This window comes from Spermophilus citellus (assembly GCF_964194105.1).
Source record: "Spermophilus citellus genome assembly, chromosome: 4".
Classification (NCBI taxonomy): Eukaryota; Metazoa; Chordata; class Mammalia; order Rodentia; family Sciuridae; genus Spermophilus; species Spermophilus citellus.
In genome coordinates this window covers 135,374,266-135,399,112 of record NC_138185.1, presented here as the reverse complement: position 1 = coordinate 135,399,112, position 24,847 = coordinate 135,374,266, and the positions used below count along the sequence as shown (strand labels likewise).

At 38.9% G+C, this 24,847-nt stretch overlaps 1 protein-coding gene across 1 annotated transcript; it reads right to left on the bottom strand.

Annotated features, from left to right (window-relative positions):
- Positions 1–7,747: 7,747 nt before the first annotated feature.
- Positions 7,748–24,739, bottom strand: CATSPER2 (cation channel sperm associated 2; the record flags this gene model as incomplete). The annotated part of the gene is made up of 13 exons (XM_081292871.1): positions 24,566–24,739; positions 23,862–24,008; positions 22,970–23,143; positions 22,672–22,740; positions 15,554–15,726; positions 14,905–15,060; positions 14,504–14,628; positions 13,007–13,185; positions 12,708–12,807; positions 12,303–12,359; positions 9,717–9,967; positions 8,961–9,128; positions 7,748–7,779 (listed from the first exon to the last, which is right to left on the bottom strand). The coding sequence occupies exons 2-13, from the start codon at positions 24,004–24,006 to the stop codon at positions 7,748–7,750; spliced, it is 1,629 nt and encodes a 542-aa protein (XP_081148997.1). The 5' UTR covers positions 24,007–24,008; positions 24,566–24,739.
- Positions 24,740–24,847: the final 108 nt, after the last annotated feature.

The window sequence follows — 24,847 nt, the reverse complement described above, 5'->3', positions numbered from 1 at the left end:
TTTTTTCTTTTGAAAGAGCGTCTTCCTAAGTTTCCCAGGCTGGCCTGACACTTTTGATCCTCCTGCCTCAGTTTCTGAATCGCTGGGATTATAAGCGTGTGCCAGTTTGCCTGGCTCTATTCCTTGTATGTGTCTATATTATAGTTGGCCAACAAGAGCAATCAGTGTGAGATTTTGGAGGAAGAAATGAAGCAGTAAAAACTTCTGTTTACAAGTGATGACAAACAGACACAGAGGATCAGGAGAGAGTTCAGTTTTTTTCTCATTGAAGTAAGGAATAAAAACAAAGAGTCAGTCCAATAAAGTATCCTCATTTGGTCCTCAGCAGGCTTTTATGGGGAAGCCTCAGTTACCCTTATACCACTCAGAAGAATCCGGCTAATTTTCAGTGCAGAAACATGAGTGTAATCTTATACTAGACTATAGTATACACTGTTGAGTAGAGACTAGACCCTGTTGTACCCCAAGTATTTTCAACTATTACTGATACAATGGAGTAAATAAATTATCTGTTAAGTAAATAAATTGAATCTACTCCATGTATTTCTAGCCCACATTATAAATTATAGATTATAGCTAAGAACTCTATTATAGTGATGAAATTACTGTTTCCATCTGGATAAAGAATTAAAATGTTCACTTCAGAGAAGAGACAATTCTTTATAAAATAATTTCAATTTAGAATTATAGAAAGAATGAGAGAAATATAATACCACTGTAGTAATTACTGTAAATAAGATCCACCTTGCTGAAATTTGTGGGCAAAAGTTTAAGGAGAAATAAAATACTTACATAACTTCAAATTATCTTCATCTCACACCATTCAGAATGACAGTTATAAAGAAAACTGTAAATAATAATAACTGCTTGAGAAGATGTGGAGAAAAAGGAACACTTTATACTGTTGGTGGGAATGTAAATTAGTGCAACCACCATGGAAATCAGTATGGAGTTTCCTCAAAAGACTAGGCATGCAAATCACTGGGTGCAATGGCGCACACCTGTAATCTCAGCAGCTTGGGAGGCTGCGGTAGGAAGATCACAAGTTCAAAGCCAACCACAACAACATCAAGGAGTTATCCCACTTCTCAGTTTATACACAAAGGACTTAGAATCAGCATACTATGTGATACAGCCACATCAATGTTTATAGCAGCTCAACTCATAATAGCTAAACTATGGAACCAACCTAGATGCCCTTCAACAGATAGATAGATAAAGAAAATCTCGGGGCTGGGGATGTGGCTCAAGCGGTAGCGCGCTCGCCTGGCATGCGTGTGGCCCGGGTTCGATCCTCAGCACCACATACCAACAAAGATGTTGTGTCCGCCGAGAACTAAAAAATAAATATTAAAAATTCTCTCTCTCTCTCTCACTCTCTCTCCTCTCTCACTCTCTCTTTAAAAAAAAAAAAAGAAAATCTGGTAGATACATACAATGAATATTCTTCAGCCTTAAAGAAGAATGAAATTATGGCATTTGCAGATAAATGGATGGAGCTGGAGAATATTATGCTAAGCAAAATAAGCCAAACCCAAAAAACCAAAGGCCAAATGTTTTCTCTGATAAGCGACACTAATCCATAAGGGAGACAGGAGGGTAGGTAGGGAAGAATGAAGGAACTTTGGATTGTGCAGAAAAGAATGAGGGGAAGGGAAGAGGTGTGGGGATGGGAAGGACAGTGCAATTGAGAAACTAGCCTCTACCTCAGAGCAAAGCCTATTGAAGGAAGAGGGCATGACCCTTGTCCTTGGAAAAACCCACAGAGCACTCTTAGGCACATACCCACCCTGCTGAGTTGTTTATCTACAAATAACAGGAGAAATCTGCTGCACCAGATGTCCCTGACTCAGTCAGGCTAGGTGAGGATCCATAGCAATCCCCTAGCAACCACCATCAGCATGAGACAGGGAAAATACCTGGGATGCCAGATGACCCTCCCAGTAGTTTATGGTGGTTGATAACGTGTTGGGAAACCCTGTAGTTCAGCATGTACACCCCTCGTGGCTTTGAAATACCCCTAGACCCTCAAATCCCCCGTCCAAAAGAGAACTAGCGTCACACTGGCTGCAAAAGCAAGAGGCAAGTTTATTAATACACAGGCGCCTGCGGGTGCACAGCAAAACCTCAGCCGAAGTTTTGGTGAACTGGCACACCGGGCTTTGGGGTACAGATCTTTTATAGGGAAAAAGGAGTTGTTTTCCGCCTAGCACAATAACAGGTGTCTCATTGGTCCCTTTGAATCCAGCGTACAAGTCACTTAAAGGGTAAACTTGTTTTTCACTATGATAAACTTGTTTTTCACTATAGGTTTCCGAAAAACTCATTAATCTCATAGGTTTACATTTTGTTTCCTCCCTGTTCCCGCTTATGATCCCAGTGTGCTCAAGCATGTCCTGTGATGTGGTCAGGGTGCCCTTTCTAACAGGTTATGTGGTGAGCTCACCCTGTTTACTGCATACTTTCTACTTTTCATAATCGGGCCTTAGGTTATGGGGCTGGGGTCTTTAGGTTATGGGGCTGGGGTCTTTCAGCTTAAACCAATCAGTTCAAATGAATCCCCCTCTTATAGTAACGAATCACCCCTACCCAACTTGTTCCCTCCAGTGAATGTGCTAATCATGTTTTAGAGTTGTTTGATTTTCCCGCAGTGTGTGATGATTTGCTAAGAGATGCTATGATGTATGTGAAGTCCCTGCCTTCCCCAAAGAGTGTATAAAACTGCTGCAAACCCTGGGCTCGGGGCCTCTCAGTGTCACCAGTTGCTGTGTCATGCGAAGGACCGAGCTACCTCGCAAAAAAAAAAAAAAAAAAAAAAAAAAACACTTTTTTGCTGCTTACATCGATCTTGGTCTCTGGTGGTCTTTTGGGGGTCCCGAATACCAAGATACCACCTATGGCTCCCTTCTCCCTTGCGGGAGAAGTCTGTGTTACCTCTTTTTAAATAAACCCTGTTTCATTTGCTTGCCTTGGTGTGCTTCTTTAATGTTCAAACTTCAATATGTAGGGAAGCAGGACTCGTCACCAATAACCTCACCAATAACCAGTGGTATCATTACCAGCCACACTAAGCAAAGCTCCTCACAGAACATCTACTTTGTGGGTAGCATATGTAAGATTAGATACTGCTTCCTTACTCTGTTTTATTACATTTATTGTCTTCTGATTGCCACGATCCATGGATACTTCAGTTCAGATCTTGAACATAAAAAAATAAAAGGTAAACTATGATAATAGAGTAGGTAGAATCTGGCTGTTAGTATAAAATTTATCTTTTCTTCTTATAGTATTTTTATTTATTTTGTACTGTGATAAAACAAATATTAACTTTTCTGCTGCCAAGTGGAAACATAATGTTTATGTTCCATTATGGCAATTGAAAATATAATAGTTAGAAATCAAAGGCTAAAGTTATGTTCTAGGTTAGGCATGTAGTCAATGGTATAGTGCTTGCCCAGAGTGCAAGGCCCCAGATTTGATCCCTGGCACTACAAAAATAAATAAATAAATAAATAAATAATATGGCCTAAACATAAAATCTTAACATAAACCATGTGTAAAATTTTAACATTTAGTTATATTACAACAATATCCAACTTCTTCAATATATTTCAAAGGAAACTTGAGAGTCCTGGCTTAGAGCTTGAATATCTTGACTTAAGAACACCCGTAAAAGCTACAGAAAGGATACCTGGTCAGGGAATAAAAAGAAAACTTGGGACTTGATCCTTACATTTTAGAATATTTACATTTAGTCAGGAAAAAAGTGTTTTTTGTTATTCAGCAGCTATTATTAGCTCTGGGCTGCTGGAGTATGATTTGAAAAACCTTAGAGGAGAGCTGGGGATATAGCTCATTAAAGAGCAACAAGCAAACAAATGTAGAAGGAAATAAACTCACTGTCTTCATGGAAGGTTTAATCTGTTACTTAGTAATATTTTTTGTACTGGGGATCAAACATAGAGCCCTCTTGCACATGCCAGGCAAGTGCTCTACCATGTGCTACACCCCCAGCCCTTTTTTAAATTTTGAGACAGGGTCTCCCTAAATGTAGGCTGTCCTGGAACTCTGTGATCCTCCCGCTTCAACCTCCAGGGTAGCTGAGCTACAGATTACTTGGTGATTTTAAGAGGAACTACTTAGGATTTCATACAAGATTTCAGTCTTGTATGTTCCCTGATGTATCCCAAGTGCCTACAGCAGTATCTAGAACTTAGGAACTCAACAAATATTTGTTGAATAAACTTCTGATAGAATTAATGTTAGACCATTTTCCTTGAGGAAAGAGTTAAATAATGAGGCAGCACAGCATGCACAGACCATTCAAAGTCAGTTATAAAAACTCAGAAGGGAATCGTTTGAGAAAGTCCATCAGATACCTATAAAGTGCTTTTGATTCTTTTTTTTTTTGTGTGTGTGTGTGTGTGTGTGGTGCTGGAGAGAATCTCAGGGACTCACCCACACCAGGCAAGTGGTCTACCACTGGATCATACCTCCACCCTCTGCTTTTGAATCTTTAATATGGGGGATGGGATAGGAAATTCTGCACTTATTGAAAATTACCAGCCACACTGAGAAAAGCTCCTCACAGAACATCTACTTTGTGGGTAGAATACATAAGATTAGATACTGTTCCTTACTCTGCTTTATTATATTTATTGTTTTCTGATTGCCACCTTCATGGATACTTCAGTTCAGATCTTACTGGACCATTACTTTTCTCTTGAAGTTTTGTCTAGCCCCTAAAGATGTTGCTCTAGAATGGTTTCCCTGTCTTTTTAACTATTCTCTTTCTAGCTTCTTTGGTAGCTCTGTTGCTTTCTCCTATCACTTATATATTCCTATTTCCCAGGTTTCTATTTCCAGCCCTCTTCTATTAGTACTAAATAGAAATCCTTTGTTACCCCTAATTCTAGTAATTCTAGGTATATAATTGCACCTAAAAAATGGCATTTTCAATTATTCTTCCTAAATATATATGCCATATTTCTTATGGAATTTTTACTACAATGTTACATATTTACTACAATGTTCTTCATTTTATGAATGACTAAAATGTCTTCTTGAAATGCAATATTGCTCTTAATTTTGGATAGTCTTTATGTACTTCATTTTAAATTGAGATAATTCACATAAAATTTACCACTTTAAAGAATATAATTCCATGTTTTAAAAAAATTCACATAAAATTTACCACTTTAAAGTATATAATTCCATGTTGTTTGCCAAGCACAGTGGCACATGCCTGTAATCCCAGCAGCTCGGAAGGCTGAGATAGGAGGATCATGAGTTCGAAGACAGCCTCAGGAAAAATGAGGTGCCAAACAACTCACTGAGACTGTGTCTCTAGATAAAATACAAAATATGGCTGGGAACGTGGCTCAGTGGTTATATAATTCCAGAACATTTTCATCACCTCAAAAAGAAACACTATCTATTAGCAATAAGTCCCATTTCCTCCCCAAATCCCTAGGCAACCACTTATCTACTGTCTTCCTGGATTTACCTATTCTGGAAATTTCCATTCATTTCCACTTTCCCTATCTTGACCTTTCTGCCAGACATACTTTTAAGTAATGATGACCAGAGGAGTTGCCTTCCTACCATCCATTCATCCCTTCCCCATTGCAGTTATAGCCCTTAAGGTTAGGTATGACTGATCTTACCTCCTGTTCCAGGAGAAAGCCTAAATTAGTCATCCTATCCACCTTACCTCTATGATTGGTTTAGGAGTAAGCCTATGACCTAACCCTCTACCACTGAGCCACAACCCCAGCCCTGACTTAACTTCTTGATGCAATCAGTGACGCTCAGGATGTGTGAGTGTGTGAGTGTGTGGGTTGCCCAAATCTTTTTGTTTTAATATTTATTTTTTAGTTGTAGTTGGACAAAATACCTTTATTTATTTGTTTATTTATTATTTTTATGTGGTGCTAAGGATCAAACTCAGGGCCTCGCACATATTAGGTGAGCCCTTGCCCAAATCTTAAGTGTACAGCATATTGAACTTTTATATGTGTATTTACCTGTGTAACCACCATGCAGATCAAGTTGTAGAACATCACAATACTCCAGGTTCCTCATGCCTTCTCCTAGATAGTGGCTTCACTTCAAGAATAACCACTATTCTGACCCAAAGCTCAGTTTTGTTTTGTTCAATGATTGAGAAAGGAGTCATGGTCTCTCCTCCCCTGGTTTTGAGCAAATAGGCATATAGGTCTAGGAGTTTCAGAAAATCATCTGGCTACCTGAGTGAAGCCAGCCTAGAGAGCATGGACACATGGAAGAGAGCAGACATGAGAGGACTGCAGAGAAAAGAACCACAGCTGTGACAACAGTGAATCTTTATTGAAAAGTCAATAGAGTAAGCTATTTTATTGTATAAATGCTTTAAATTTAATCTTCCTTAACTTAGAATTTTTAACCTGCTTTAGACTCTTAGTTCTGTCTCTAATTTGGTATGTGCCCTTGGGCAACTTTTTTTTTTTTTTGGCAGTACTAGGGGTTGAACCCAGGAATGCTCTACCTCTGAATTCTGACATAGTCTTTTTTGTGTTCTATTTTGACAGAAGGTCTTACTAAATTTTCTGACCTTGAACTTGGGGATCCTCTTGCCTTAGCCTCTGGTATTATGAGCATATATCACAGAGCTCAGCCTTACTTATTTTTTTTTAGAGGCATGTATTTTATCTTACTTAATTTTTTAAGTCTCAATTTTATCTTCAAAAAATAAGAGAAAAATATCTTTCATATGTGGTTATCTTATGGAATATATACCTATATTCCATATATAGAGTATTATTTATATTCATAATACTATATTTTATAAAAACTATAAATATTCATAATATTCATAATAAACATTTCAACTGAGTTGAGTCATCCAATAATGAAATAGGATCTCTTCTATGTAGTAAATCACCAATAACTACTAACAATAACTAATGGCTAGATAATCACCTTTTCAATGAGGTTTTAAAAGATGTTCCTGTGGGGATGTAGTTCAGTGGTAGAGCACTTGCCTAGCACACAGGAGGCCCATCCACAGCACTACACATACACACAAAGGTTTTCCTGCATTGATGTGAGATAGATTAAGTCTGAGGTCCTTCATAACACTACAAATCTGTGTAACATGTTGATTTGAATACCGCTGTGAGCAATTGTAAAAAATTGGAATAAAAAAAATATATCTTTCAGCACAGAAATGGGTATAAAATGTCTGACTGAAATTAATGGTGCCTGGGGAGCATCTGAACAATTTTTGGTCCAGACTACTGCCTGATTCTAGAATCAAAATAAAACCAATTAAGATCAGAAAGAAAGAAAAAAAGCACTAATGGTGCATAAGAGAAGTAATGTCAGTAGACAATGGAAACAACATTTTTTTGTTGTTGTACTAACAACAGCTCTGGGAATCTCTTCCCACAGAGTGCTTTACAGACTGCCTTAGGGAAAGCAGAGGTTGCAAGAAGGGTAGAAGATTACAAGATTAAATGATAAAGTTAAAAAAATAAAACAGAGCTGTAGAGAGAATGGAATGGCAAGGAGCACAGGCACCATGAGCATCTGAACTATTTTTTTTGCCTGACCTTATGCTTTCAGTGTCCCTATGTCTCAGAAACATAATTAGTTAACTCAAAAGCAGTATTTATTAGACATTTATATTTTGAATTCTCTATTTCCGAGTATTCCCTTCATTATCTTCTGCTGGGCCCAAAGATTTCAAAGCCATCCACTGAAGGCTTTACTTGTCTTCAAAGCTCATCAGTGCCTGCACTGTAAAGAAACAGACTGTGAGGCTGGAGAGCTAAGAATGTTTGGAACATATAAGCATTTGGTGAAGACCTTGCTTTTCTGAGTTCTAGACTCCCACACAAATCGACTAATCTTTACTCTAAATTAAGCCATATGAGTCGGCAATCTTTGCCATAGACAAGTTAATCAAGATTAAAGAAACCAACTTCAACCTTCTCTTCCCTTCCACACTGTTCTCCCCAGAGAACAAGTGGGAAGGCAGGACTGAAGAATTACTGGAAAGAGCAGGATGAACGTCAAGCAAATTTTGATGTGGGCAAAGCTTGTCTTTGACATCCTACCCAAAATTCTGTCCCAATGTTTTAAATTTCTATTATTGCCCTCCTGTGCCCACCACATGTACACATGTATATATGCACAGAGAGTCCTCCTTCCTTATTTAATTCACATTAGATTCTTTTCAGCAAGGTATGAGGAAGAAAACTCAGATGACACTAATCCATATTAAATTGTAAAAAAAAAAAAAAAGTCCTTAACTCTTCCAGGTTTTTTTGTTTGTTTGTTTTTATTTTTAGAGGGAAATTTTATTAATCAAAATTAATCTCCAAATCATGAAATATAGAAAAAATAATTTCAAGCAGATAATTCTTAGCTTATATAAAACTCTACTATTTAAACCATTTACTTCTGTATCCCTAGATTGACACTAGAAGGGCTGATGGGAAAAGTCTACAATTCATAAAAATCTTTTGGGGGCTGGGGCAGTGGGCACTTGTGGGCTTTCTGCTCTCCATTGAAACCCCATAGCTGTCCATGTGAGCCTGAGCCCACTGCTCATTACTGAACTGAGACCTTCAAAGAGAAGGACTATGTCCAGAAGGGAGTGGACTACCCAAATAGGGCAAAACCCACCTTAATTCCCAAATGGAATTGGACACTATGCTCTTGGGGAACAAGCTCTCAGATCTCATAGGATTTGGGCGTCCCCTGCTGGAGAAGCAGGTTCTAGGTTCTCTATGTTAGAGGAAATTGGGACACATAGCCAAAATGTGACATACCAAAACAAGAATTTGCTCTTTTCAGGTGTGAGGTAGACAGCTGAGGTGCTAGAATAGTGGACACCCTCCCACTTCTTCCCAGTTATATATATATTATTCCCATGCTATCAACTCCCAATCTCCATGACTGCCGTAACTCCATACCTGCAAACTGTTGTAATTTCTTACGCTCTTCTAGGTTATACTGAAGCTTTTCTAGCAACTCAAAATATCGGAAGAGTGAGTCTCTGGGCCAAACCACACGGTCATCCTGATCCATATCCATTAGTCCAGGTAGATTCTGGTGCACAAGAGTCTCCCAGTCCATCTTATCTGTAGGGAGGAATATTTCTTAAAAACATACCTAGATTTCTGGAAGTTGGAAATGAGTTGATTAAGTCTCATGGTGTGGCTAGAAAGGTGGAGATGAAAGAGGAAACAGGAAGCATGGAGGGTAAAGGGCACATCACCATAAGACTTCTGTTTTTTGGGTACTGGTGAACGAACCCACAATTGCTTTACCAAGCTACATCCTCAGCCCTTAAATGTGTGTGTGTGTGTGTGTGTGTGTGTGTGTGTATATATAATAATTTCTAGACAAGCTCTCTTGCTGAGTTGCTAAGGCTGGTCTCAAATCTGTAATCTTCCTGCCTCAGCCTTCTGAATCTTTGGAATTATAGGTGTACCATCATGCCTTAAAAAGACTACTTTGTACAATGAGTGAAAAGAGCCACAGCCACACTTATCCAAAATGAAACAGAACTTCAAGGAAAATTAAAAAGTACAAAGAAAGTAATTAAGACCAGAAAATCAGACTGGTGAAGAAAATTGGAACACAGACACAGTGGGACTGCTCCTCTTAAGATTGTGATTTTTTCATAGAGCAGTCTGAATTTAAATAGAAGAAACTCTTCTGCTCACCAATATTATCAGAATATCTGAATCCTGGAGACACAGAATAATAGGAGGAAGAAGAGGAGGCAGAGGAGGCAGATGGGTACTCTTTTTTGTGGGGAACGGATTTCTTTGTTTTTGATTTAGCCTTTGCCGTATCTTTAGCAGCACGGCGCTCAGTCTCTGCCGGTTCTTCAGCAGCAACACTGGATTCAGTCTCTATGTGATCCCCTTCAGAAGTTTCAAAGTCCGAAGATACCTTTTGGTTACTGATTTTTCTGTATGTGAATTAAGAGATTTTATTGCTTCAAATGCATTTATGAGTTATGACTAGTTTATTCTAGTCCTGTCCCTGGCCACCCCTAAAGTGATGATTCAAAGCTTATGAAGTATGAACTACTCCCAAACTTAGCTTAGGCACTTCCAATCTCATTTATCCCTAATATATCCTTCTTACTTCTTTTCTTTCTTCTCACATTCAATCTATGAATAAATCCTCTTGGCCCTACCCTTAAAATACACCTTTTCTCACTAACTTACTGGTACTGGTACAACCCTGGTCTGTGTCATTTTCATCTTTTGTGAGAACAGATGCATTGCTGCTGATCTCTGCTCCTTCCCTTATTCCTTTACAGTTTTACCATCAATATAACAACCTTGATAATCCTTTAATGTAAATCACTCCATGTCTCTTCTCTTTTCTGCTTTCCTTTTCCCTTGAAGTTAAAGTCAAGTCCCTCCAGTGACCTCCCACAGCCCTAAAGATTCAGTTTCCCATCCCAACATCTCTCTGACTTCATCACTCTTTCCCCTGCCTATTCTGCTCCAGTAACAATGGCCTCCTTGCTGTTTTCAAAACACAGTAGGCATGTTTCTAGCTTAATACCTCTGTACTAGTTGTTCCCTCTGCCACTAACACTCTTCCCATAGATATCCCCAGGGAAATCTTTTTACCTCCTTTAAGTCTTTGTTCACATATTACCTTTTCAATTGAGGATACCTTGATTACCCTGTTTAAAACTATAATCCATATGCAATTTTTAGCCTCTACTCCTAATTCCCTTTAACCTATTCTAATTTTAATGTTTCCATAATGCTTATCATAATTTTTAAAAAATATTTATTTTCAGTTATAAGTGGACACATATCTTTATTTTTATGTGGTGCTGAGGATCGAACCCAGTGTTTCACACATGGTAGGCAAGAGCTCTACCTCTGAGCCACAATCCCAGCCCACTTAACGTAATTTAACTTAATGTCTGTATGTTCATTGCTTATTATCTCTTTACCTCTACTAGTATATGAGCGCCATGAAAGCAGGCATTATTGTCTATTTTGGTCTCTGGCATGTCCCAAACACCTACTAAGTATTCAATAATTATTTGTTAATGGATGAATGAGTATCTTTTTTTTTTCTATTCTGTTATCTTATTCACTGCTACACACTAAAGGTCTAGAACAGTATCTTTTTCATTGAAGGCGTTTGCATCGGTTTCTTGTGGCTGCCAGGACAAATGACCACAAACTTGGTGGTTTAAAACAACAGAAATATATTCTCTTATAGTTCTGGAGACCCTAAGTCTGAAATCAAAGTGTTGGCAGTGCCAAACTACCTCTAGAGGCTTTTGGAGGCAAAGTTCCTTGCCTCTTTTACCTCTAGCAGCTACCTAGCATGCCTCAGCTTCCCTTGGCTTATGGCTGCATCATTTCAATCTTTAGTTCCATTTTCATCTCTCTTTCTCCTTTTTTTTTTTAAAGAAAGAGATAGAGGGGAGAGAGAGAGAGAGAGAGAGAGAGAGAAAATTTTTTAATATTTATTTTTTAGTTATTGGCGGACACAACATCTTTGTATGTGGTGCTGAGGATCGAACCCGGGCAGCACGCATGCCAGGCAAGCGCGATACCGCTTGAGCCACATCCCCAGCCCATCTTTCTCCTATCTTATGGGTCTGTGTTTTCTGTCTTTTATAAGGATCCTTGTCATTGAATGTAGGGCCCACCTGGAAAATCCAGGATGAACTCATCTCAAGAACCTTAAATTAATCATATCTTCAAAGACTTATTTTTTTTTTGTACTGGTGATTGAACCTGGGGTGCTTAACCACTGAGCTATATCCTCAGCACTTATTTTATTTTTTATTTTGAGACAGGGTCTCACTAACTTGCTTGAAGCCTTGTTAAGTTTCTGGGGCTGGCCTTGAACTTGTGATCCTCCTGTCTCAGCCTCCCAAGTCGCTGAGATTACAGGTTTGCACCACCATGCCCAGGCCATTTTTAAAAATAAGGTCACATTCACAAGGTTCTAGAGAGTTAGGATATGGACATATAATCTGGGGGGGTCACCACTGAACTGATTACAACTAATAGTTATTAAATAAATGGATTCTCTCTCTCAAAGTCAATCTTTTTTTAATATTCTTTTTTAGTTGTAAATGGACACAATATTTTGTTTATTAATTTTTATGTGATACTGAAGATCAAACCCAGTGCCTGACATGTGCCAGGCAAATGCTCTACCACTGAGCCCCAGCCCCAGCCCCAGCCCCCTCCTTTGATTTTCTAAACTCTCCTCCTTCATGTGTTTCCATCCCAGCTCACATAAGTGCTCCTAACCTGGTATGTATTTTGCTATGGAATGACCTCAGTGCTTCAGGGGACAGGTTTTGTCTCCTGCAAAACAAATAACCAAAAAAAAAAAAAAACATAAACAAGAAAAAGGGTAGAGAAAACTATCCATAAGCATAGTGCAATAAGGGAAAAAGACAAGAATTCTTATCAGCAAGTGAAGAAAACCATATAGGGAGAAGAAATGTGGCAAAGAGGTGAAAAAGAGTTGGGAAGCCCTCACAGTGCATGAAGAATTAGGCAAAATACTAGAACTGGGGAATTCTTAACTTTAGGAGCGAATCTTCTGTCATAAGGGGAAAAGTAGGGTCAAAGTTAAAGAGTGAAACCCAGGAATGAGGTCAGAGAGCCTTTGAGAGAAATAAAGTTGGGTCTGAAAACAGGGGAGCAGACCTCTGGATAATCTGCCGCTTGAATATGTCAGCTTTGTGCTGAACCTCCAGATGCGTCATTTCCTCGCTCAGCTCATTCCGGATATTCTGGAAATTAGTTACTGCCCCAAAGGGCCATTAGGAGTTGGGAAATGGTGTTGACTAGATCTGGAAAGAGGGCTTGGGTGGGAACAGACCATTCTAGGATCCAAGCCTTCCTGCTACACTGGGTTCTCTCTACCCACAGTCCACCAATTCCAATTATCAGACTAATTTCTTGCCAACCTCTTTCCCAACAAGTTGCACCTCCTTCATGCTTACCCATCATGGCTACTATGATATTTCTAAAGATAATGGAGCCAAGCAATAACCAAAGGATGACATAGATGCTGCTGAATACATGGCTGACTTCGGGAACCTTCCAGACATCCTGAAGCAGTGCATACCAATGATCCAAGGTGAAGAGAATGAACACTGTCACTACAGAATTCAACAGGTCCCTAAAAAAAATGGTGTGTGAAAAATAGAAGCAAACATCTAAATCTCTCAGAAACTGTACAATTCTTATTTTTAAAGCAACATAAAATTTCTTCAGAGTTTGTTCTAACATATTAAAAGAATTTTTTAGCTAATCATTCTTCAGTTTGAAATTGTTTTATTAAATTTTCCTGGTGTTGGGGTTCTAGATCATTGGTAGAGACCTTCATAGAATGCTCAAGGGCCTGGACTCAATCTCCTGCACACATACATACAAGTTTTCCTTTATCTTAAATAATACCCCTTACTATTCTATTAGTCCTGAAGCATAGTAAGTACTTGATAATAAATTTTCAAAAGATGAATGAGTTATCAACTAGATTTTTTTGTTGTTTTTTTTTTGTTGTTGTTGTTGTTGTTTGTACTGGGGATTTAACCCAGGGATGCTTTACCACTGAGCTACATGCCCAGTACCCACCTCCCATTTTTTAATTTAAAAAATTTTTGAGACAGAGGCTCACTAAATTGCTGAGGCTGGCCTAAGATTTTTTTTTTTTTTTTTTTTTATTTTTTAGTTCTCGGCGGACACAACATCTTTGTTGGTATGTGGTGCTGAGGATCGAACCCAGGCCGCACGCATGCCAGGCGAGTGCGCTACCGCTTGAGCCACATCCCCAGCCCTGGCCTAAGATTTATAATACTCCTGCCAAAGTCTCTAGAGTCACAAATGAGTGCCACAGGCCTGGCACCAACAAGATTTTTTTAAACCTTCATTCTAATTGTTCTAACTCATTGGTATGAACTGATAGGCAAATAAATGGATGAACATGTGACATAAACATAATTATCATGATTATATACAAATAATAAAAAAATTATAAAACTGCTGGGCACAGTGTTGTATACCTGTAATCCCAGTAATTTGGGAGGCTGAGGCAGGAAGATTACAAGTTCAAGACCAGCCTTGGGGCTGGGGATGTGGCTCAAGCGGTAGCGCGCTCGCCTGGCATGCGTGCGGCCCGGGTTCGATCCTCAGCACCACATACCAACAAAGATGTTGTGTCTGCCGAGAACTAAAAAAAAATATATATATATAAAAAAAAAGACCAGCCTGGGCAACTTAACTAGACTTAGTCTCAAAATTAAAAATAAAAAGAGCTGGAGTTGGGCACAGTTTGATATATGCCTGTAATCCTAACAGCTTGGGAGGATGAGGAAGGAGGAAACTGTTCTTGTTTCTTACAATAGCTTACACTTTTTGTATTACTGTGCTTTGGATGAGCTTCCTAGTGTCTAACCCAGATTCTCTCCCCTCACCCAGACTTCCCCAGCCCTGCATACGAGAAGAACACGTTGTACACCAGGTCCTGGCGAGTTGAACGGGTGTAATCCTCAAAGAAGTAGACACCAGTCACAGCAAAAATGTAGAAGAAGATGAGCAGCAACATCAAGAGGAAGGTCATGCTCTGAAGGCCATGACCTCAAGTCAGAGCTGGGCCAGACTAGGCTGATCTTCACCAACAGCCCAGTCAAGCCCACCTGGCCAGCCCACCCAAACCCTTACTTTCATTCCAGAACCCAGTCATCTCAAATTCACAGCAGTTTATCCCTGGTCCTTTCTCAACAAGTAACATTTCACAGGACCTTTTATTGCCTTATTTAACCCACCCAGACTTATTTCATATTAAATGTTAAACCCCCATCTACCTTGCCCCCTGCTTTAGCTGCAACAGTCAAATCACCTTGAGGGCCCTCACCAGGGCCAAAATAATAACTCGAATTTGACGGAATCGTGCAAAGAGTTTGAGAGACCTCAGCACCCGGCAGATCCTTAGCAGCTGGAGCCACACAGGTTGACCTGATACCCCTCCTAACACCACAATTTCAGGAAGCAAAGACTGTAGGAAACAAGAATATGAGTAAAATATACCCAAAACCACCCAGGCACAGATGCATCTTCATCCCATCCTCCTAATAGTTTCCTATGTACTATCCTTTGAATAGCATTCTCAGGAGATTGATTCAGCCCTCCTATACTAAATCACTTAACTGCATTTCAACTCATTTAGATATAAAAAATGGATAAAATTAGTGTTTATCTTCTTGAACTGTTGTGAAGCACAAATGAGATAATACATGTAAAACATTAGTGTAGGCACTTGATAAGTACTTAGTAACTGGCAGGTGTTATTTCTGGGATTGATGTTGTGGTTAGATTCTATCTTGCTCCTAATACCAACAATTCTTGCAATTACTGACTTTTAGTTAGAAAAAAATATCAAAGAAGGAAATTAGGTAAATTTTTGTGTTTCTTTCTGTATTCTTGTTATTTGGATTTACCTAGACACATTCCTCAGCCCACTAACTAATCTTCAAGATATCTATCCTTACCAATATGGTAACAATAAAGTCAAATACATTCCAGGCATTCTTCCAGAAGAGGAAAAAGCTTGATAGCCACATAAGAAGGATCTCTAAGATGAAAACAAACAAGATAAACCACGCTGCCACCTCCAAAATCAGCTTCAATGACCACAGTTTGGCATTTGTGGATTCTAGCAATTCTGTGAGGATAAAACAAAGGAGGTATAAAAATTAAGAAAGTAGGAAGTTGAATAATGGAAAATAATCGCTTATAAACCACAGTTTTGTCCACTATTATTCCATTTTTCTTTGAGTTTCCTGTCTTATCACTGTTGCTTCAACCTATAAAATTCAGGGACATACAGCAATGACCATAAAAAATAGCCACAATTCATTTCCTGTTAATATCTAACAACTGCAAATCACTTCCCACCCGTTCTGGGATCACACAACCATTAAGGGATTCCTCCCCTTTACCACTTCTACCCACACCCCCTGTACTGTTATTAAATAAGTCCCAGAGTTCACAAGAAAGCATTGGGTCTTAATAGAATGAAAACATAGGCTCATGATATATAAAATATTTAATAAAGGATGTACACACAACAAATCAGATTCATAGTTATATTCATGTTTATTGTGTTATAAAATGAAATCATCACCAGGCAGGGGTATCAAGGAGTTCCCCCAAAAGGGAGGTGGACCTCAACTCAGGCAATGAGAATCCTTGGATTCTTAATATCATCACATAAAGGAATTTTTAAAAAGGTCTAAGTAAGGAACAGACTGAGGATATTGAAATACATACTCTGAGAGGGTAGAGTATGGGCACAGGAGAGGAATGCCCTAGCTATATCTCAGGTAGGCACATTTATATATGATAATAAGATGAATAGTACAGAGACATGATCTAAGAGATTGTTTTTAGTTCTCTCCTGTGTTGGTTAACTGGACATGTTGACCATTACCAGAATGGGGGTCATTTGCTGAATAGTGGAGTAACAGCAATACCAGGATTATTTATTTTTCTTGTCTTTGATACATTCTGCTTTGGAACATGATACTACATAGGTGTACCTGTGGATAAGGTCTAATAACTGATTGAACAGTGCTGTTTATGATTAAGATATGAAAGGGACTTCTAAATCTAGATTTTTAATCCAGGGCCATTCTTCTCATGTATCCTTTCTATCTATCCTTATGTCTTCTTGCCTACCTCAAAATTACTTGGCCCTTTATTTTTGAGCTTTCTTTTCCTTCTTCTCTACCAAAAAAATTATTTTTTTTTCTGCAAAGCAAATTGAACCATATGCTTCCTCTCTAGAACCTCATTATTTGCTAAATGCTGTCCCTTTAACTTTTAATCTTTTAACTTTCTCCATCACTTTTTATACATCTAATGAATGTATACTATGCACTAGAAAAAAGTAAGGTCAAAATAAGCTAAATAAGCATCAATATTATGGTGTTATTGTTTTACAGTTACCTGATCTTGGATTGGATCAAGATAAAAAGAAAGGAACCATACAGTCAACTCTCTGGAATGGGTTGGTTAAAAACTATGGGAGTCATACTATACTTATCCTAATGCTTCTTTAGGATATGTGCTTCTTGAAAATTTTCTTTTACATAAAATGTTCCTCCAGGGGCTGGGGATATAACTCAGTGTTAGAGTGCTTGCCTAACACGTAAGGTTCTGGGTTCAATCCTCAGCACCACATAAAAATAAATAAATAAAATAAAGGTATTGTGTCCATCTACAACTAAAATAATTTTTGAAAAAATGTTCCTCCAGGGGCTGGGGATATGGCTCAAGTGGTAGTGCGCTCGCCTGGCATGCGTGTGGCCCGGGTTTGATCCTCAGCACCACATACAAACAAAGATGTTGTGTCTGCCGAAAACTAAAAAATAAATATTAAAAAAAAATTCTCTCTCTCTTTAAAAAAAAAAATTTTCCTCCAGAGCTGGGGCTGTAGCTCAATGGCAGAGTGCTTGCCTAGCATGTGTGAGGCACTGGGTTCAAGTCTCAGCACCACATAAAATCAATAAATAAAGGTATTGTGTCCATCTACAACTAAAAAAAAAATTTTTAAATGTTCCTCCAATTCTGAGGCAGTGTTTCACTTTTAACATCTCTGAAATTAGAATGCATCTTAAAAATCAATGATGTGTCCCAGAATTTTTATTTCTTATTTATTTCTTCTTATTTATTTCTTATTTCTTATTGATGGCAGCTTAGATTCAATAAAAGAACAATATTTTATCAATAATAATAAATTCTGGATCTCAGAAACATGAGATTATAATATTAAAAGTAGCTGAAAACCACATTTGCGACTGGGAAATTGATTACTATAATTTTTGTTTAGTTTTTGCCTTCACAAAACAGGAAACCAAAGAGAGCAATGAAACAGTGTAAAGTAAAAGTCTTGGAAAGAGGAATCTGATGATTTGAGTATGGAAGTACAAATTAAAGAAGCTATTGTTATTTTATTCTCTGGGAAAAGAGCTGATATTTTTTTAAGAAGCTAAATGAACAGGTGCCAGCCTGGTGTAGTGGTACACTTCTGTAATCCTAGCTACTCAGGAAGCTAAGCAAGAGGATCACAAGTTCAAGGCCAGCCTCAGCTATTTACTTATTTATTTATTTTAGTTGTTGATAGACCTTTATTTTAGATATTTTTTTTTTTTAGAGAGAGAGAGAGAGAGGGAGGGAGGGAGGGAGGGAGGGAGGGGGAGAGAGAGAGAGAGAGAGAGAGAGAGAGAGAATTTTTAATATTTATTTTTTAGTTCTCGGCGGACACAACATCTTTGTTGGTATGTGGTGCTGAGGATCGAACCCGGGCCGCACGCATGCCAGGCGAGCGCGCTACCACTTGAGCCACATCCCCAGCCCCTAGACCTTTATTTTATATATGTATTTATATGTGGTGCTGAGAATTGAACCCAGTGCAAGTGTGCTACCACTGAGCCACAGCTCCAGCCCCCAGCCTCAGCAATTTAGTGAGGCCCTATCTCAAAAAAAAAAAAAAAAAAAAAAAAGATTTTCTAAAATATCTTTATTTTATTTTTATGCAGTGCTGAGAATCGAACCCAGTGCCTCACGCATGCTAGGTAAGCGCACTACCACTTGAACCACATCCCCAGCCCCTCAAAAAAAATTTTTTTAATGTTTATTTTTTTAGGTGAACATAATATCTTTATTTTATTTTTACGTGGTGCTGAGGATCGAACCCAGTGCCTCACGCATGCCAGGCGAGCACACTACCACTTGAGCCACATCCCAAGCCCCAAAAGGTCCGGGGACAGGGGTTGAGGCTGTGGCTCAGAGGTAGAGCGCTCGCCTAGCAGGTGAGAGGGCCGGGTTCAATCCTCAGTACCACATAAAAATAAAGAAAATAACTATACTGTGTCTAGTTACAACTAAAATAATAATAATAAAAAAAGGACTGGGGATATATCTCAGTGGTAGAGCACCCTAGGTTTAATCCTTAATTAAAAAAAAAAAAAAAGAAGCAGCAGCAACAGCAGCAGCTAAATGAACCCAAGGAAGTTTAGAGGAAGAAATTCTAGGAATTGCCTAAGCAAAACAGAGTGTGCAAAAATGACTGCCTCCAACTCCACATCAACCAATGAAAATGTATATACTATCTGAAATGAAAATGTAACTTGAAAAAATTTTCAGCCTGCTGGGCACAGCAGCACATACCTATAATCCCAGTGGCTTAGGAAGCTGAGGCAGGAGGATTGCAAATTCAAAGCCAGCCTCAGGACTTTATTTAGGCCTTAAGCTACTCAGTGAGACCCTGTCTCTAAATAAAATATTTTAAAAAGCGTTGGGGATGTGGCTCAGTGGTTAAGTACCCCCAAGTTCAATCCTTGGTAACCAAAAAAACAAAAACAAAAACAAACAAACAAACAAACAAAAAAAACAGCCTGCCTTAACAATGCAAAGGAATCTTATTGGAAATAGAGCTGAGAAGCCCAGCACAGTCCAGCCAGGAATTTTAGTCACTGCTGTGAGTTAATAGTGAAGATCTACATTTGAATATTCTTCTCTTGGGGTGACAGAAAGCAGTAGCTTTATCAAGCAAGTCAGGCATATGTATATGATTCTATGGCAGAGTTTCAATATTGAGAGTTGTCTATTGCCACTTCCTAATCTAGCACATAGAATATCAGGTAAATTCACATTGGTTGCAAGAGAAGTTCAACATTGCCAAAGAGAGAAGCACACCATAATTTGTATATATGTTCCACAAACGACAACAGTGAGAGTTGCAAATGATGAGTTCAAATAATGCTTACAATTCCACTGCAGAAATAAGCCTTTGGGTTTTTTTTTTCCTCATTTTTTTTATTGATACATTATAGTTGTACTTAATAGTGGGATTTGTTGTTACATATTCATACTTGTACACAATATAACAATATCATTCCCCAGTGTTTCTTCTTTCTCTCATTTAGTTTTATACAAAGGGCTATAATAAAATACTAGTATTGATTTGGCCAAGTTACATGATTTGAAAATCCTGCCAAGCACAGTGGCACATGCCTCTAATCTCAGCTATATGGAGGCTGAGGCAGGAGGACTGTAAGTTCAAGGCCAGCCTTGGCAACTTAGCAAGACCCTGTCTCAGAATGTAGCTCAGTGGCAGAGAGTCCCTAGGTTCAATCCCCCCATCCAACAAAACAAAACAAAAACTAGTAAAATCTTTAGAACATAAGAAATGTCACTGAGTTAGAACAATAGGACTTAAAGGACTTTTGCAGAAGGGCAGAATTGCCTTCCATAATAATACATATATAATAATACATATATAATATATAATAATACATAATAATACATATATATGTCCCTAATTAATCTCAAATTCCTTAATGCCTTAATTATCTGGTTTCTATTACTTTCCCTAAATCTTCTGTTACCTAGTTAAGTTTTTCAAGTTAACAATACTTTTCTTACAGCTAGCTTATAGAATTATCCTGTAATATTTTAATTATTTTACAGATACTAAGATTCTTTCCTTTTTTTTTTTTTTTTTTTTTTTTTTACCAGGAATTGAATTCAGGGGAACTCTGCCACTGAGCCACATCCCCAGCCCTATTTTGTTATTTTATTTAGAGACAGGGTCTCACTGAGTTGCTTAGTCCCTCGCTTTTTGCTAAGGCTGGCTTTGAACTTGCAATCCTGTCTCAGCCTCCCAGATTCTTTTCACTCCAAACTACCATATACTTTTAAGCATCCCTTCACAGAAGGCACTCATTTTTGTAATTGGTTAGCTTTCTTTTTCTAGTTATGGGTATAGGGACATATGTTTGATATAACCGCCAGTATTCAGAATTTCAGGCTGAATTCAAGGAAAAAATTTCAGGGCCAGATACCTGGGTTTGAAAGTAAGCTCCACCAGCTTCTAGATGAATGACCTTGAAAGTTTTATCTTTCTGCATCTCAGGATTTTTTTCAACTAGAAAGCATTTTCAAACAAGTTTGCAAACCCCTGAAATTTTTTTTTTTTTTTTTTTTTGTTACATGACAGTACCTTGGGAATTCTTGAAGGTGTTCCAGAGTTTAGTGATTTTAAAGGTTTTATGGCCTCTACTTTAATTCCCATATTTATTCTTTAGTAACTAAATACATTCCCCTCTAAAACAGAACCATCCGAGGAACATCAAATGTTCTGATTGATATACCTGGCAGTTAAAGAAGATCAGAACATACTTAATCACCCTGAACAACACAAACTGTATAGATTTTGACACTTATATAGTTTAAAATTTTCATTGTTTTTAGGAACATTTTAGCTAATGATATCCACAATTAAGTAAGGAACACTGATGCCGAAAAGTACAACTTTAAGAAGAGCATAAGAGGGCTGGAGTTGTGGTTCAGTGGCAGAGTGCTTGCCTTGCAATGTGAGGCACTAGATTCGATCCTCAGCACCACATAAATACAAATAAACAAAATAAAGATAAGAAGAGCATAAGAGCCAGGTGCAGTGATACACACCTGTCATCCCAGCACCAGGGAAGACTGAGGCAAGATGATTGCAAGTTCAAAGCCAGCCTCAGCAACTTAAGGAAGCCCCAGGCAATTTATTGAGACCCTCTCTCAAAATAGCAAATAAGGTGAGAGTGGCTCACAGCCTGCAATCTCAGTGGCTCAGGAGGCTGAGGCAGGAGGATCGTGAGTTCAAAGCTGGCCTCAGCAACTTAGTAAGACCCTGACTCTAAATAAAACATTAAAAAAGGGCTGGGGATGTGGGTCAGTGGTTAAGTGCCCCTGGATACCATGAAAGAAAAAAAAAGAAGAAAATAATTCTGCAAGTTTATGTTATGATGATGTTCATTAGATTCCATAAAGTGCACTCACACAATGAAAAATTTTATACAGCACATCAAGCTGTCTCTAAAACTTTAAACATCAATGTCAAAGAAACTGTAAAGATGCTACATTTATTTTTTAATTGGAAATAAGGATTATCCATGGTGGCAACGTATTATTTTCAGAGTAAGAATTGTAAATGAGCCAAATCTTTTCTTTTTTCTCATTATTTATTTATTTGTCTGATTGTTTATTTATTTATTTATTTATTTATTTATTTGGTACTGGAGATTGAACTCAAGGGCACTCAACCACTGAGCCACATCCCCAGGCCTATTTTGTATTTTATTTAGACAGGGTCTCACTGAGTTGCTTAGTGCCTAGCCATTGCTGAGGCTGGCTTTGAACTTGCAATCTTCCTAACTCAGCCTCTTGGCACGCTGGGATTATAGGTGTGCACCACCATGCCCTAGCTGTCTCTCATCATTAGAAACAAAATATGAAAATTATTTTTAAAAGTAAGCCAATTGCCAGGTGTTTTGTTCCCACCTCCAGTTCATTGTGGATTTGTCACATTGCTACATATTACACCCTACCTTTAAGTGTCTAGACTACCCTGTGTCTACTACTAGTATCCTGAGAACCTAGTACCCTGAGAACCCTCCAAATGTTTCTAGATCTTAGTAGCTCTACAAAATCTATTCCAGAGGGCTTAATAGAATTGTCCCTATCACAATTCAAACAATGTTTTAAAAGGTAAAATGATCAATTTAAAAGAAAATACCTCCCACCCACTTCCTCTTTCAGTATCAGTTCTCACCTATTTCAACCATTAGTACGATTGTATTCAGGAAGATGAGGAAGATGATGAAATTTGTGAAGAGAGAACCTATTTTCTCTTAAGGAAACATAAAACGGAGTTCTTTCAGATTTACGGAACTGAAATAATAACAGCAAGAACATAAGATACAGCATGAGGACCTGGGTAGGGATATATAAATATATAGAGAGAGATACCGTTAGATACAATGATATTGGTATTTGGGGTCAGTCGGGAAAAAGAAATCATACACAGATGGCAACTTATCATGTATAAAAAACAGAGACATAAAGGATACTCTCAAGAACCCATCCAGCCCACAAGGAAAGAGGTGGCCTCTGACTGCAGCGCACACGTAACCTGCTCAACATTCGCTGGGCATGTGAAATTCGTCCTACATGTCGAGGCTTTATGGATATTCGCACTAGCTGATGCTGATCTCCCAGCAAAAGTTTCTTCTGAACGGAAGGATCTATAACAAAAATTTTAAAAGGGATAGCACATGCCTCTAGTCCCAGTTACTTGAAGTTGAAGCGTGAGGATCTTGAGTTCAGGAGTTAAAGGCCAACCAGCAAGAGTCTATCCAAAAAAGGGGAGTGGACAAACATAAAGGAAATTCTTTGGGGTTATGAAAAGGAGGGTTGGATGTAGGGAGATTGATCGGAAAATGGGTTTTAAAGTACGAGGACTTGCCTTGCAGTTGCTCCTTCTCACAGCAAATAAAATCTTGTTAGTTTGGGGTGAGAATTAACATATGGCTTAATACCAACACTGACCATGCGGAAGAATAAAAGCAGCAGGTTCAACTCAAAGTGTCTTTGGTGAGAAACTTTTCAAAGTTAGTCAAAGCTAATAGTCTAAAAGGGAGTGACATGGGCTCTATTTCCTAGATGCTGGGCTGGGGATGCAGCTCAAGCGGTAGCACGCTCCTCTGGCGTGCATGTGGCCCGGGTTCGATCCTCAGCACCACATACAAACAAAGATGTAGTGTCCGCCGAAAAATAAACATTAAAATTCTCTCTCTAAAAAAAAAAAGTTTTATTTATACAACACTTGATAATTTATCAAGTGTAGCCTCCAAATCAGCAACGAAACAAACTTCCCTTAATTTTCTACCCTTAAATTTCTCTGCTTCCTATTCTGGAGGAAGACAGGAGTCTTAAACTAAGTGTAACGAAGAAATAGCTGACCAAGTATCTCCCGGAGAGTGTGCCGAGGCACAGCTTGGCTCAAGCCTTGCAAATGCTCTATGAGAGAGAAAGTATCGATGAGACGCGAACGAATGGCATCAGCTCTGGGCAGTTGCATGTGCCCTGCTTGGTAATCAGTAGCCATGTCTGTTAAGAAAACAGAAGAATCAAGGGTTATTTCATTCTAGAAGTTGCACCAGTACTAGAGGGTTTTTGCTCCTCTTCTTTACCCTTTTTGCCTTTAAGAGATCTTAACAAGCTCAAATCTAGTAACTACCAATAGTGAGAACAAATTCACTAAGACTCATGGTTTGTTTTAAACAAAAGAGAATAAAAGTCGTCAGAGATACTGCGTAGTCAACCAGGTGTCCAGACAACTTCGTTTTCTGACAGCATTTCTAATAAAAAAACTTGTCTAAATTTATTCAGTTTAAAAAAAAAAAAAGCAGCAGCCACCAGGGCAGGGGCCCTCAGGATGGACAAAGTATCCAGGACCCATCTGGACCTGAGGGAATCAGGCAATGAGGTGGAGCGGAGTGAGGGCGTAGGTGGTTGCTCCCGAAAAAAAAATTAAAAAATAAAAGGATAAGGAATTGGACAATGCAACAATCTGACGCTGTGAAAATGTGTCCTGCCGCGTGTGTCCACTCCAACGGTCCCTTAGGGGCCAGCTCTTTCTCTCAATTCCCGCTGCTGGGCCTCACCTCAACCCAGGCTCCCTTCCGCCCACTCAACCCGGAATTCACTCCCCGGCCTCCGGCTCCTGAGCCCTCAGAACTTGGTTCCCCCACGAAGGACCCTCTCCGGGCCGAGCCCCAGACTCGCCGCGCCGCCTTTCCTGCAGACCCCCAAGATCCTGCCCGCCCCGGGCCCCGCCCCTGCCGCGGTGCTCGCAGCGTCGGCCCCGCCCCGCGCTCCAGCCACTCGGCAGTTACCAGCTGGTCCCGCCCGCTCGACGCAGACACCAGGAAGCCAATCAGCGATTG